The 16138-nt window shown below is 43.6% G+C and overlaps 1 protein-coding gene across 1 annotated transcript in view; it reads right to left on the reverse strand.

Annotated features, from left to right (window-relative positions):
* Positions 1-3930, reverse strand: part of dhx30 (DEAH (Asp-Glu-Ala-His) box helicase 30) — an 89685-nt gene extending 85755 nt beyond the window's left edge. Inside the window, exons 1-2 of the mRNA XM_072570118.1 lie at positions 3650-3930; positions 701-828 (exon numbers count right to left, since the gene is read on the reverse strand). Of these exons, the coding sequence (XP_072426219.1) occupies positions 701-828; positions 3650-3902 (381 nt within the window). The 5' untranslated portion in view covers positions 3903-3930. The remainder of the gene's footprint in view (positions 1-700; positions 829-3649) is intronic.
* Positions 3931-16138: the final 12208 nt, after the last annotated feature.

Genomic DNA, 16138 nt, shown 5'->3' on the forward strand with positions numbered 1-16138 from the left:
AAAAGAAAGTTGAATACATACTGGAAATATACTTTGCAGGGCTCTGGGAAAAAGAGCAAGAAAGTGGGATTAATTAGAGTTCTGTCAAACAGTTGGCTGGGGCACCCTAGACTGAGTAGCCTCCTTTAAGGATACCGTCAGATTCTTTATAGATAGTCACATGAAAGAATCACTTTGGTCCTTTTGTCTTTAAATTATTCAGTAGCAGAACGTGTGCAGCCTACTGTCTAGGCAACACTCATTGGCCATCCCAAGAAATAGAACTGGCTACTTTGCATGGCCACATCAAATTAAAAGGCAGGCCTGCTAATGTTGAACTGCAATCACACAAGCACTAAAACAGGTATGGTCAGCAGGTTTCCTTTGTAAAAGAATATTAAGATGAACCAGTTGCACTTTTATGGCACTCTAATAGCTCCATAGTCACTTTTTGTTGATATTAGCTTTTCAATTCCAGATTTTGTTTTGACTGAATGCAAATTGTAAACCTGCCATAGTGGGATTTGAACTCACTTTCTCTGGATTACTGAAGATTTGAAGGTCACTAATCCAATACTTTTTTGCAGGTGATATGGTTGCACAACTGGGAGTGTGGAATCAAGGAGCCTAATTGTCCTCTCCACATACAAATGTAAAGACCAAACTGGCCACAAGTAATTTCATCAAATTATATTGAAAATAAACATTGATAAGCACTTACTTTGATGTGCCCATCAAATGATTTGTAGACAATGTGATCATTTACATTAGAAACCTTCAGAGCTCGTTGCATGACTTGAACCAGCAGGTTCTTAGGCTGTGGAAACTCTTGAAGAAGGGCCTGTAAATCTAAACAAAACCTTTAGTTGAATTCAGTATGCCAGCCATCATCAAAGTCCTAAAAAATTGGAACATCAATTCTTTGCTTCTTTTCTACAAGATAGCAGATTGCGGTGTTAGAAATCATCAGATACCATCATTTAAGGACTATTATACAAGTTGTGACCACAGATTCCAAGCGGTTGCAGAGCAATTGTAGACTTCCTCCCCTCCTCAAGATTCCACTCCAACCACAAGTCAGCCAACTACAATCTGAATGATCACAGTCGAGATTGGTTGGTTCAGCAAAGAATGCAGAACATGGGAAATCAAATACAAGTTCACAATACATTTCCAATTCTTGCATTTACACATTCCTAGCACTTTCTGGCATTGACAGCTCTTAGTAACATTGCAGAAGTTATGCAAAGTTATTGATCCATTAACTTTTTTTAAACAGTCAAAGAATCATGTAGCAGGGAATCAGACCCTTTGGTCCAACTTGTCTAAGCAAGTTATTAATTCAGCTCGTCCATTATTACCATAAACTTAAATTTTTAAATACGTTAATTCTCAGAACGTGAGCATCACTTACTCAGCCAGCTTTCACAAACCCAGCCCAATTGCCCTGGACTGCCTTCTTCATTGAACTGAGTAGCCTGTTCGGCCACTTTAGGGAACAATGAAGGGTCAACTAAGTTGACATGAAACCAGAGTCACACATAAAAGACTGGGTAAAGACAAAACATGCTCTTCTCTTAAAGACATTAGTGAACTAATTAACCATCGAGGAAATTCACCAGCTTCAGGGGTCCTTTTACTGATATCTTTTAACATCCTGAAAAAATAATTTCAATTAATTTAACAGTATCAAATCTTAATGATTACAGAATCAACTTATGGTTACATGAGCAGCTTTAACATTTAAAACATACCAGAGCACGTCACAGGAACACCACAAAGCAAAATTAGACACTGAGGCACACTGTAATTTTAGGGCAGATGACCAAAAACATTGGTAAAGAGGGAGATTGTAAATAGTTTCCTTAAACAAAAATGTGAGTAAGAAACGTGGAACAGGTTCAAGAAGGGAATTCCAGATCTTAGATCTGATGTGACTAAAGATGCAATCATCAGTGGTTATAACAAAGGAGACCACGAACTCCTCCACCTTACAGTGGTGAAAATAACTGAGGAGTGCAAGACAATTTCTAGTAGAGAAGCTAAGTGTTATCTTTCCATTCTAAGATGACTCAGCAAAGCAAACAAATTTTGACAGATAAATACTCTAGGGCAGGTAACACACAGGAGGAAGTGTTGGGTGCCTTGAGATAAAAGACATGAAATAGCTAGGGAGTTAAACAAGTCCTTGCATCCTCTTTGGCCTCTGGCAGGGTTCCAGAAAACGGCCAATGTTGTCCTTCCTTAAGGAGTAATTCAGGTAATTACAAGCCTAACGGTAAGGTCCTGGGGCATTTTGCTGGACAAAGAGACCTTGGAGTGCAGGTTCATAGTCCCATGAAAGTAGAGTCGCAGGTAGATAGGATAGTGAAGAATGCATTTGGTATGCTTTCCTTTATTGGTCAGAGTACTGAGTTTAGGAGTTGGGAGGTGATGTTGAGGCTGTACAGGACATTGGTAAGGCCACTTTTGGAATATTACATGCAATTCTGGTCTCCTTCCTATTGGAAGAATGTTGTGAAACTTGAAAGCGTTCAGAAAAGACTTACAAGGATGTTGCTAGGGTGAGGGGTGACCTTACAGAGGTTTATATCATCATGAGGGACATGAATAGGATAAGTAAACAATGTGTTTTCCCTGGTGTTGGGAGTCCAGAACTAGAGGGCGTAGGTTTAGGATGAGAGGGGAAAGATATAAAAGGGACCTAAGAGGCAACTTTTTCCACAGAGGGTGGTGTGCATATGGGATGAGCTGCCAGAGAAACTGGGTGAGGTTGGTACAATTACAGCATTTAAAAGGCATCTGAATAAGAAGAGTTTAGAGGGATTTGGGCTAAGTGCTGGCAAATGGGACTAGAGGAGGTTAAGATATCTGTTGGCATGGACAAGTTGGACCGAACGGTTTGTTTCAGTGTTGTACATCTCTATGACTATATGAGCAAGACTGAAGTTATAGGTGGTTTAGCCAGATCTGATAGAGAATGGCTAAATACAAAGCCACTACAGTCTTTCAAGTCTGCATTCCTTGGACTCAGTACAGATGGGCCATGTTGCTAGGGAAACATCTAGGGTTAGACAGACCAATACTTTTATCAGGGATGGCAGCAGGAAAGGTTAAAGCAAGGATGTGACCGAGCAAGTCAGTAGCTGCCAAAATTATTTTTGGGGATAGTTCATTCCAAGGTCAGATATTGTCAGCTTCTGTGCTTTTTCAGGTCAAAGTGTAGTACTGTACAGAAGATACACTTCAACTTCAGCCAAAGTAGTGATTTATGAACGTTTTACATACAGTCCCGAGTTTTATTTTCAATGCCTCAACTTATCGGCGTAAGTGTTAAACTGAACTGGTTCTGCCACCTTCACAGTTGTGTGCACAACCACACTCGATCCCTATTCCTCACCACTCCAGTTCAAACTTGCCAGCGGTATGCCCTCTCCTCATTTCTTTCCACCAAAATGAATCACTTCGATCTCTGATTCAGTACACTATTTAATTTAATTGCATTTTGTTTCTATGTCTTAATAGGTAGGACGAGTTAGTTTTCAGTATTTTTATGTTGTCGTTGATCTTTTATTACAGCATTACGATGTATTTTGCAATATGCTTTGTGCTTATATGCATAATAAATACATGAAAGGCTGAAGTGTGCCCCCCGATCGGTATCTCGCACCTTGCTGACTGCCCGTTCCTGTTGCCAGCGGCCGATCCGGTGCTTCCTCCTCTCCCCCGAGGTTGACCTGCTGCTGCCGACTGGTTGTGTGCCTGAAGCGCCTCATGACCGCTGTGTGGCCGCAGTCCCACTCCGAGTGCCAGATGAATGGTGCAGACGGTCCCCAGACTCCAGGGCTGGGCTGCCTCGGCGGGCACAGCCTGCTCATGAAGAAGCACAGCGCTCGCGACCTCCCACCCGCGGGCGCCGCCATCTTGAAAACGAACGCTGCTCCTCACGCCGGCTCCAGCACTTCGCGGAGAGGCAACGGACATTGGACAAGATGGACCAATGAAAACAAACTAAGGACTCCGACATGGAGCACAGCGCAGGGCCTGGCGGCAGAATCGAGTAATAACCAGTGGTAAATGTGGCAGGAATGTGAGAGCCCTTGTAAATTCTACTGCTATTGATAGGGTGTTATACATCCTATTTGTTGCCATAACAGTGGTTCTGAGAATTGAAGGAGTGTCACTCGGTGTCTGAATCTTTCCATCATTTAAAGGCATAAAAATAATTTCATAGAATTGTTTGAACACAGTCCACTGTGTCTGTCAGGCCCTCACCTAATGCAATCACCTTGCCTTCTCCCTGTACTCCTGTCCATTGCTCCTTGTTAAATTCCCTTTTCGTAACAAAAACACAACAGTACGGCACAAGAACAGGCCCTTCGGCCCACCAAGCCTACAAAAACTTGATGTTTTTTTAAACATCTTTTGCCTCTTTGCTGTACATATTCAATGTCTCGATTAGAGTGGTGCTGGAAAACCACAGCAGGTCAGGCAGCATCCAAGGAGCAGGAAAATCGACATTTTTTTAATTTCAAAAATATACTTTATTCATAAAATTATTTTGGTTTCTATACAATTGGTGATATCATACATACATATACATTCCATTTCTTTACATACAGAGATCAAAATTAATCATTCGTATATACAGGTCTATACATTAACCATCCACATATTTAGCTGAGGCGTCAGCAGAGCCTTACACGGTGGTCTTTCCCCACCGCGTCTTGGCGGCAGCTGCCCCAAGCTTCAGCGCGTCCCTCAAAACATAGTCCTGGACCTTGGAATGTGCCAGTCCACAACACTCAGTCGAGGTCAGCTCCTTCAACTGGAAGATCAACAGGTTTCAGACAGACCAAAGAGCGTCTTTCTCCGAGCTGATGATCCTCCAGGCACAGTTGATGTTTGTCTCAGTGTGCGTCCCAGGGAATAGACCATAGAGCACGGAATCTCGCGTCACGGAGCTGCTCGGGACGAATCTCAACAAACACCACTGCATTCTTCTCCAGACTTCCTTTTTATAGGCACATTCCAGAAGGAAGTGTGTGACAGTCCCGTCCCCCCCGCAGTTGCTTCGAGGGCAGCGTGCAGTGCGCAAGAGAGTCCAGGCGTGCATAAAGGATCTCAAAGGCAGAGCCCTTCTCACCACCAGCCAAGCCATGTCTTGGTGCTTGTTGGAAAGTTCTGGCAATGAGGCATTCTGCCAAATGGCTTTGACAGTCTGCTCAGGGAACCGCTCGACAGGATCCGCCCTCTCCTTTTCCCGAAGGGTCTCAAGGACACTACATGCTGACCACTTCCTGATGGACTTATGGTTAAAGGTGTTTTTCTACATAAGTTTCTCCACAACGGACAGGTGGTATGGAATGGTCCAACTACTCGGAGCGTTCCGCGGCAGCGAGGCCAGGCCCCATCCTTCGCAACACCGGGGACAGGTAGAACTTCAGTACGTAGTGACACTTGGTGTTTGCGTACCGGGGATCCACGCACAGCTTGATGCAGCTACACACAAAGGTGGCTATCAGGGTGAGGGTGGCATTGGGCGTGTTTTTTCCCCCATTGCCCAGATCTTTATACATGCTGTCCCTTCGGAACTGGTTCGTCTTTGATCTCCATATAAATTGGAAGATGGCCCAGGTGACTGCGATGGCACAGGTTCTGGGAATAGGCCAGACCTGTGCCTCATATAACAACACTGACAGTGCCTCACACCTGATGACCAGGTTTTTACCTGCGATGGAGAGCAACCATAGCTTCCATCTGCCCAGTTTCTGCATCACTTTGCTGATATGCTCCTCCCAAAACTTGGTGCACGCCCCGGCCCCTCCGAACCAAATACCCAGAACCTTCAGGTTGTCAGTGAAGGGGATGGAGGATTGGTCGGCCCAGTTCCCAAAGACCATGGCTTCGCTCTTGCTTCGGTTGACCTTGGCCCCTGAGGACTGTTCGAACTGGTCACATATAACATGTGTCTGTGCACGGACAGCAGATCTGAGCAGAAAACGGTGACGTCATCCATGTACAGGGAGGCCTTAACCTGCAGGCCCCCACTGCCAGGAATAGTCACCCCTTTCAGGCTTGCATCCTTCCAGATGAACTTGGCAAATGGCTCTGTGCAGCACACAAACAAGGCGGGTGAGAGAGGACAGCCCTGCCTGACTCCAGATCTGACTGGGAAGCTGTCTGATTCCCACCCATTGATTGAGATTGCACTGACAATGTTGGTGTAGAGCAGTCTGATCGACACTTTGGGCAAAAGCCCTTCATCGGGAATAGAGGCAGGGTGTCTGCAGAGTGAAGAGATAAATGAGAGGGGGGTAGTGTGGGGAGAAAGTAGCATGGAGTACAATAGGTGAATGGGGGTGGGGATGGAGGTGATAGGTCAAAGAGGAGGGTGGAGTGGATAGGTGGAAAGGAAGATAGGCAGGTAGGACAGGTCATGGGGACAGTGGTGAGCTGGAAGGTTGGAACTGGGGTGAGGTGGGGAAGGGGAAATAAGGAAACTGGTGAAGTCCACATTGATGCCATGGGGTTGAAGTGTTCCGAGGCGGTGGTGAGGGACTGGTGGTGGAGGAGGCCCAGGACCTGCATGTCCTCGGCAGAGTGGGAGGGGGAATTGAAATGTTGGGCCACAGGACAGTGGGGTTGATTGGTGCGGGTGTCCTGGAGATCTTCCCTAAAGCGCTCTACTAGGAGATGTCCAGTCTCCCCAATGTAGAGGAGACCGCATTGGGAGCAACGGATCCAATAAATGATATTGGTGGACTTCACATATTTCCTCATTTCCCCTTCCCCCACCTCACCCCAGTTCCAACCTTCCAGCTCAGCACTGTCCCCATGACCTGTCCTACCTGCCTATCTTCCTTTCCACCTATCCACTCCACCCTCCTCTCTGACCTATCACCTTCATCCCCATCCTCATTCACCCATTGTACTCTTTGCTACCTTCCCCCATCCTCCTCTCTGACCTATTACCTCTTAAACATTGCTATTGTATCTGCCTCGACCACCTTCTTAGGCAGTGCATTCCAGGTACTTATCACCCTCTATGCAAAAACCCTGCTTCTTTCATTTCCTTTAAACTTATCCCATTGCCTTAAATCTATGTTCCCTACTAATTGATATTCCTACCCTTGGAAAAAGACTGACTATCCAATGACTCCATGCCTCACGTAATTTTCCATCAGGTCGCAGCTCATTCTTTGATGTTCAAGTGAAAACATGTGTGTCCAATCTCTCCTCATAGCAACTATCCTTCAAACTAGGCAACATCTTGGTAAATTGTTTTGGGTACCCTCTCCGAAGCTTCCACCTTCTGGTCATGTGATGATCAGAACTGTACACAATATTCCAAATCTGACCTAACAGATTGAGGGGTGACCTCATAGAGGTTTATATTATCATGAGAGGAATAAATAAGGTGATAGCAAATGTCTTTTTCCCACTACTGTATAGGGAATCCTGACCTAGCGGGCATAAACTTAAGGTGAGAGCAGAAGGATTTAAAAGGGACCTGAGGGGCAACTTTTTCACACAGAAGGTGGTTCATATGTGGAATGAATTGCCAGAGGAATTTGTAGATGCAGATATAGTTCCACCATTTAAAAGGCATTTGGACAGTTACATGAATAGGAAAGATTTAGAGGGATCTGGGCCAAATGAAGCAAATGGACTGGTTTATTTTGGAAAATTATAGAATCCCTACAGTGTGGAAACAGGCCATTTGGCCCAAAACATCCACATGGACCCTCTGAAGACTAGGTCACCTAAGCCCATTCCCCTACCCTATTACTCTACATTTACCCTAAACTAATGTACCTAACCTACACATCCCTGAACACTACAGGCAACTTAGCATTGCCAAATCACCTAACCTGCACATCTTTGGATACACACCTGTTTCCATGCTTTTTGACTCATTGACTATGAAGTTCTATAGAACCGCCATCATGACCTGCCAATTTTTAAAGTCTATGCCCTGACCAATGAAGTTAAGCATGCATATGCTTTCTTGAACACCTTATCCACTTGTGTTGTCATTTTCACGGATCTTTGGGCCTTTCCACCTAGATACCTCAGTATGTTGATGCTGTTAAGGGTTCTGCCATTTATTGCATACATCCCTCCCACATTAGATTTTTCCATAATGCATCACCTCACATTGCCCAAATTAAACTCCATCTGCCATTTTTCTGTCCAAGTATCTAGACTATCTATATCCTCTGGCAATCCTCCTCACTATCTGCAGCTACAATCTCTTTCAAATCAGTTATATACTGTTTATTACAAACAACAGTGGCCCAACACCCACTGCAGAACATTTCTTGCAGAACATAAGTGTTCTGGTCACAGATCTCCAATCTGAAAAACACTATTCCATTGCTACTTTCTGTCTTCTGTGGCTAAGCCAGTTCTGTATCTATCTTACCAGCTCACTGTGGATCCTATGTACCTTCACCTTTTGTATCAGCCTGCCTTGTCAAAAGCCTTGCTAAACTCTAGATGGACAATATCTACCTCCCTGCCTTCGTCAATCATTTTTGTTACTTCCTTAAAAACGCAATTAACTTTGTGAGACATAACCTTTCCTGCATAAAGCCAGTTTGCCTATCACTAATTAGTCCATAATTTTCTAAATGCAGGTAAATCTTATCCTTAAGAATTTTGTCCAAAGGTTTGGCCTGTAATTTCCAGATTATTCCTATTGCCCTTCTTAAACAAAAGATTAATTTTGGCTATTCTTCAGTCCTCTGGGATCTTTCCTGTGACTAAAGACAATACAAAGATTTCAGACAAGACCCTAGCAAGTTCCTCGCCTGCCTCCCTCAGCATTCTAGATAAATCCCATCAGATCCTGGGGATTTGTATACCTTAATGCTTTTTAAAACACTCAACACCTTTTTATGTTGACATGCCGCAGAATATCAACATACCTTGCTGAGAATCATCATCCACCATATCATTCTCCTTTGTGAATACCAATACAAAGTATTTGTTAAGGGCCTCACCCACTGTCTCCAGCTCCATGCAGAAATTCCCTCTTTTGTCCTTGAGTGGTCCTAGTCTTTCTCTGACCACTAACTTGCTCCTTATATATGTGTAAAACACCTTGGGATTTTCCTTCAACATTTTTGCCAAAGACATTTAATGGCTCCCTTTATCCCTCCTAATTCCTTATTTGAATTCTTTCATGATATCTTTGTATCCTTCAAGTCTTGTCTTCAGTTTACTAAACTTTACATTGGCTTCCTTTCTCTTTTTGACTAAGCTCTGAATTTTCCATCATCCAAGGCTCCCCTATCTTGCCATCTTTATCCTTCATTCTCACAGGAACATGCTGATCCTGACTCTAATCAACTGGCTTTAAATGATCCCTTTATGCGAGATGTAGATTTACCTTCAAACAGCTGCCTGCAGTCTACATTCCTCAGTTCCTGCCTTATACGGTGATTGTTACCCTTCCTCTAATTAAATACTGAAAATGTGTTGCTGGAAAAGCGCAGCAGGTCAGGCAGCATCTAAGGAGCAGGAGAATCGACGTTTCGGGCATAAGCCATTCTTCCTGAAACGTCGATTCTCCTGTTCCTCGGATGCTGCCTGACCTGCTGCGCATTTCCAGCAACACATTTTCAGCTCGGATCTCCAGCATCTGCAGTCCTCACTTTCTCCTCTAATTAAATACTTTCAACTGAGGACTACTCTTCTCCGTATCCATAAGTGTTATGACACAGCAGTGAACCCCTCTGCGAATCAAACTAAACACCCAGAAAAGCTCATCTCGTCTTGTAATCTGTTAAAGTGTGAGTGACAGAGAACTTCCAAATTCCACTATTTAAAGAAAATAACATCAATTTATTTTTTAACTCTAAAAGTGAACATTAAACGGCAACTATTCATATGCTGTTCCAATAAGACTCTTATTAAAATTATATCAACTTAATTTCAAAACCATGCAGCCGCTGTCCTGTTCTTTGACTTCACTCTTCTGGCTGCTGAATTCCTTGGGTCGTCTTCGTTCTTTTTACTGCGGGTATATTTCATATGAAAAGATACCTTTGATAGAGAGTGTTTCCTAATTTCTTGGATCTATCTCAATGGCAGTTGCTCTCTCTCTAATTTTCAAAATGTCCGCATTTTTATGTACCCAACATCGGATCATCTCATTGGTTTGATGCTGGCAAAACAATAAATTCCAACTCAATTGGGTTTTAGTATCCTTGGTCATAATTTAAACTGATTAGATAAATTTGAATTGTTGTCAAAACAGTAACCAAAACTCAGGTATCCATTTTGCAGCCAATTATTACGTATTTTCAATTTTCCAGTACACTCTGGGATTGCCACCTAGTCATATCTACCAGTGCTTTAAGCTTTCAGTTCAGGACAGCATTCACACTTTCTTAAAGATACAGTACTTGCCTTAAACTTCATAACAAAAAGTAACTCAAAAATTACAAAATTAAGGTTACTGTTCCCAAAATGCTTCCCCACTGAAAATTTGATCACCTGAGTGGACTCATTCCCCAATACCAGGTATAGTATGCCAGTAATTGATAAACGGATGAAGGGAGGTAAGGATCTGGAAACAATCATTATCAAGGAAGAGGTAATGTTGGCCGAACTAATGAAGCTAAGGGTAGACAAGTCTCCTGACCCTGATGGAATGTATGCCAGAGGTCTAAACAAGATGGCGGGAGAAATAGCAAATGCACTTGTGGTCATTTTCCAAAATTCACTGGTCACTGAGGCAGTTCTAGCAGATCAGAAAACAGCAAATGTGACACCACTGTTTACAAAAGGAGGTAGACAAAAAATGGGGGATTACAGACCAGTTAGATTAACTTCTATAGTGGGGAAAATGCTTGAGTTGATTATCAAGGATGAAATAATAAGGCATCTAGATAGAAATTGTCCTGTTGGGCAGATGCAGCATGGGTTCATGAAGGGCAGGTCATTTTTAACTAATCTACTGGAATCCTATGAAGACATTATGTGCACAGTGGACGATGAGGACCCAGTAGATGTGGTGTATCTAGATTTTCAAAAGGCATTCAACAAAGTGGCTCAGTGGTTAGTACTACTGCCTCACAGCACCAGGGACCCAGGTTTGATTCCAGCCTCGGGCAACTATCTGTGTGGAGTTTGTGTATTCTCCCCCTGTCTGCATGGGCTTCCTCCGGGTTCTCCAGTTTCCTCCCACAGTCCACAGATGTGCAGGTTAGGTGAATTGGTCATGCTAAATTGTCCATAGAGTTAGGTGTGTTAGTTAGAAGGAATGGATCTGGGTGGGTTTCTCTTCGGAGGGTCAGTGTGGACTAGTTGGGCCGAAGGGCCTGTTTCCACACTGTGGGGAATCTAATCTAATCTAAAGGTGCTGCACGAAAGGCTGTGCGTAAGATAAAGATGCAAGGCATTCTGGGCATTATATTACATGGTTAGAGGATTGGTTAACTAACAGGAAGCAAAGGGTAAAGATAAATGAGTGCTTTTCTGGTTGGCAATCAGTGACTAGTGGTGTGTCTCAAGAATCAGTGTTGGGACTGCAATTATTCATAATTTACATCAATTATTTGGAGTTGCAGACCTTGTAGAGTGGATCAAAGTTTGTGGATGACATGAAGATGAGTGATAGAGCAAGGTGTGCAGAGGACTGTGAAACTTTGCAAAGGGACAGAGATAGTTTAAGTGAGTGAGCAAAGGTCTGGCAGATGGAGTATAATGTTAATAAATGTGAAGTTGTCCATTTTGGTAGGAATAACAGTAAAAAGGACTATTACTTGAAAGATAAAAAATTGCAGCATGTTGCTGTGCAGAGGGACCTGGTGTCCTTGTACATGAATCACAGAAGGTTGGTCTATAGGCGCAACAGGTAATTAAGAAGGCAAATGGAATTTTCTCCTTCACTGCTAAAGGGATTGAGTTTAAAAGGAGGAAGGTTATGTTGCAGCTGTGAGGCCACACCTGGAGTACTGTGTGCAGTTATGGTCTCCTTACATAAGAAAGGATGCCTGGCATTAGAGATGGTGCAGAGGAGGTTCACTAGGTTGATTCCGGAGTTGAGGGGTTTGGTTTATGAGGAGAGGCTGAGTACACTGGGATTATATTCATTGGAATTTAGAAGAATGAGGGGGGGATCTTATAGAAACATATAAAATTATGAAGGGAATAGGTAAGATGTAAGTAGAGAGGACGTTTCCACTGGTAGGTGAAACTCGGACAAGAGGGCATAGCCTCAAAATTAGGGGAGCAGATTTGGGACTGAATTGAGAAAGAATTCCCTGCCCAGTGAAGTAGTTGAGGCTTCCTCAGTAAATGCTGTTAAAGCTCAGTTACGTAATTTTCTGAACAGTAAAGAAATTAAGGGTTACTGTGAGAGGGTGGATAAGTGGAACTGAGGCCATGTAAAGATCAGTCATGAGCTTATTGAATGGTGGAGCAGGCTCAAAGAGCCAGATGGCCTACTCCCACTCCTAGTTCTTATGTTCCCTAGTTGAACCATTTACATATTATTTCAAAACAGCATTGTGAACATATCTAACAAATTCCTCCCCCATTCCAAACCATTGACACTAAGCGAGACCCAGTCAATATAGGGGAAGTTAAAATCACCCACCACAATAACCCTGTTGTTCTTACATCTTTCCATAATCTGTCCACATATCTGTTTCTCCATCACCCGCTGACTGTTGAGAGGCCTGTAATACAATTCATTGATGTGATTGCACCCTTCCTATTCCAGCTCCTCAGTCACTGTAGTTAACTGTAGTATCTTCCCATTCTTAGCCTCACTGGCATGTGGCACAGGAAATAATCCCAAGATTACAGCCCTAGAGATCCTGCATTTTTAACTTCCGACCTAACGCCCTGAACTCTTTTTGAAGAACATCATGTCTCTTTCTGCCTCTGTCATTAGTGTCAATATGGACCACAAACTCTGGCTGCTCACCCTCCTCTTTCAGAATATCCTATGCCAGTTTGGAGTCATCATTGACTCTGGCACCAGTGAGACAACACCTCATACTGGAGTCTTGGTCATGGCCACAGAAGTGCCCATCTATGTCCTGAACAATAGAATCTCCAACTGTACTGGTCGCCAACTCTTGGACCCTCCCTGCTGTGCAACAGTTCCACTTGTGATTCTAATAATCTGGCTGTTTTCTCTGAGCGGCTATTCCCTGCAAAACAGCATTCAAAATGGTATACCTGTTTCAAAGGCCACAGGGGACTCTTGCATCACATCCCCACACTTAGACATCTTCCTGGTGGTCATCCAACTTTTCTCTGTCAGTGTCACTCTTACTGGTGGTGTGACCAGCACAGTAAATGTGTGCTATGCATGACATTCTCAGCAACGTGGGTGCTCCATAGTGAGTTCATCCACAGCTCCAGGCACTCCAAGCAACAGATCAGGAGCTGCAGCAGGACACACTTCGCATTTGTATATTCAGCCTGGACACTGGAAATGTCCCAGTTTCCAACATCTTGCAGAAAGAGCATTCCATGGGGCCAAGTTCTCCTGCCATTTCAAATCTTATCAACTATACTCAACAATCTAGGAACTGATTACACAACCATGCTCATTATTCACCAAACTCAGGCCTTTCTATTCCTGTTCTCTATGCCTAGCAGAATATAACAACAAAATCTAAGTTTTTTTAAATTGCAAAAATGTACTTTATTCATAAAAACCAAAGCCATGTCTTACTCATGCAGGATAGTATTTACATACATTGAGGCAACAAGAGGGTCTGAAAACTGAACAGACCATTGTTATACTTCAGCAGGAAGACCTCAGATAGTGGTATTTCCCCACCATGTCTTACCAGCAGTTGTTCCCAGCTTTAGTGAGTCCTTCAGCACATAGTCCTGGATCTTGAATCTGTCAGTTTGCAACATCTGTCAAGGTCAACTCTTCACACTGGAAGATCAACCAGTTCTGGCAGACCAAAGAGTACCCTCCAGTTGCAGTTGATGTTTGTCTCAGTGTGCATCTTAGAGAACAGGCCATGGAGCACAGAGTGCTGTGTCATGGAGCTGCTCAGGGTGAACCTTGAAAAACCACTACAAGTCTATCTCCAAACCTCCTTTTCAAAGCACATTCCAGAAAGAGATGTGTGACAGTGTCTGCCCACCACCACAGCTACTTCAAGGGCAGTGCGTGGTGGCACAGAAAGTCCACTGTACATGAAAGATCTCACAGATATTGCCTTTCTTACCACGAGCCAAGGGATGTCTTGGTGCTTGTTGGAAAGTTCTGGTGATGAGGCATTCTGCCAAATGATTTTTAACAGTCTACTCAGGGAACCACCCTGGAGTATCAACGTTGTCCTTTTCTTGCAGGGCCTTAAGGATGCTATGTGCTGACAACTTCCGGTTGGATTTGTGGTCAAAGGTCTGTTACTCTGCAAATTTTTCCATGGAGGGTAAGTGATACAGAATAGTCCAAGTACTTGGAACATTCCACAGCAATGAGGCCAGACCTATCCTTCACAACACAGGGACAGGTAGAACCTCAGTATGCAGTGACACTCAATGTTTGCATACTGAGGATCTACACACAGCTTAATGCAGCCGCACACAAAGGTAGCCATCAGGATACGTCTTCTTCCTCTCTGCAGGAGTCCCTGCAGATATGGTCCATTCTTGACCTCTAGGTAAACTGGAAGATGACTCAGATGACTGCAACAGCATAGTTTTGGGGAATAGACCAGACCTGCCCCATGTACAACAACACCAAGAGTACCTTACCATTGATGACCAGATTTTTACCAGCAATGGAGAGGGAGCGGTACTTCTATAAGCCCAGTTTCTGCCTCACCTTGGTTTTGCCTCACTTTCCCAAGTTTTTGTACATGCATCAGCCTTTCCACATCATATTCCCAGCACCTTCAGGTAGTCTGTCCTGATGGTGAAGGAGATAAAAGATCGGTCTACCCAGTTCTCAAACAATTGCCTCAATTTACCTTGACTCCTAAGGCCAGTTTGAGCTGGTTGCAGGTATTCATGCGTGTGTGCACACTGGCAGCAAACCCAAGCAGAAAATGGCGAAATCATCCATTATAGGGAGGCTTCAACCTGCAGGCATCCGCTACGTGGAATAGTCACCCCTCTCAGGCTTGCATCCTTCCTGATGGATTCAGCAAAAGGTTCTGCACAATACACAAAGCAGGAGAGACTGGGCAGCCCTGTCTGACTCCAGATCTAATTGGGAAGCTTTCTGATTCCCACCCACTTACTGAGACTTCCATAATTGGTGTAGAGCAGTTGGATCCAATTTCGTATTCCCTCCTTAAAGCCCATTTTAGACAGCATGTTCCATATATAGGTGAACAATATCCTGTCAAAGGCCTTCTCCTGTTCAGGCTGATGAGACAGGCATCCACCACTCTGTCCAGCACATAGGTGATCATATTCATGAGAAGCACAAGGCTGTTGGAGATTGTCCTGCCTGGTACAGCGCAGGTTTGGTTGGTGTGAACCATCAAACCCAGAGCACACCTGACCCAGCTGGTGATGACTTTAGGCAATGTTTTGTAATCCACATTCAATGATCGGTAACTTCTAATTTCCTCTCTCTCCCCCTTCCACTTGTAGATGAGGGTGATGATACCTTTCCTCTTGGATTCACACATGCTACCTGACAGAAGCATACGATTGTACATCTCCAGCAGATCCTGGCCTGTCAAGTCCACAAGTTGAATACAACTTGGCTGCTAAGCCATCACTTCCAGGCGTTTTATTTTTTTCAAGAACTCGAGGGCCTTGGTTAGCTCTTGAACAGTTCCAACAAATTGAACTGTGGCAGACATAACACCGCTCTTTTGAAAAAAAAAGAGCGAGTATGGAGAAAATCATGTTTGACAAACATCCTGGAGCTTTTTGAGGACATAACTCATAGAATAGATAACAAAGATCCAGTGGCTGTGGTGTATTGGATTTTCAGAAAACTTTCGATAAAATCCCAAATAAGATGTTATTGTGCAAGATCAAAGCACATCAGTTTGGTAGTAAATTACTGGCATGGATTAACAATTGTTTAGCAGACAGGAAACAAAATAGCTGGTTCCTCAATATACTAGTACTAATTAATGCCATTCTCAACATTATCCCGACAGCTCAGGAGTCTAGATACAACCACCACTAAGGATTTTTGGCCGAT

This window comes from Chiloscyllium punctatum, chromosome 5 (assembly GCF_047496795.1).
Source record: "Chiloscyllium punctatum isolate Juve2018m chromosome 5, sChiPun1.3, whole genome shotgun sequence".
NCBI classification, from domain to species: Eukaryota; Metazoa; Chordata; class Chondrichthyes; order Orectolobiformes; family Hemiscylliidae; genus Chiloscyllium; species Chiloscyllium punctatum.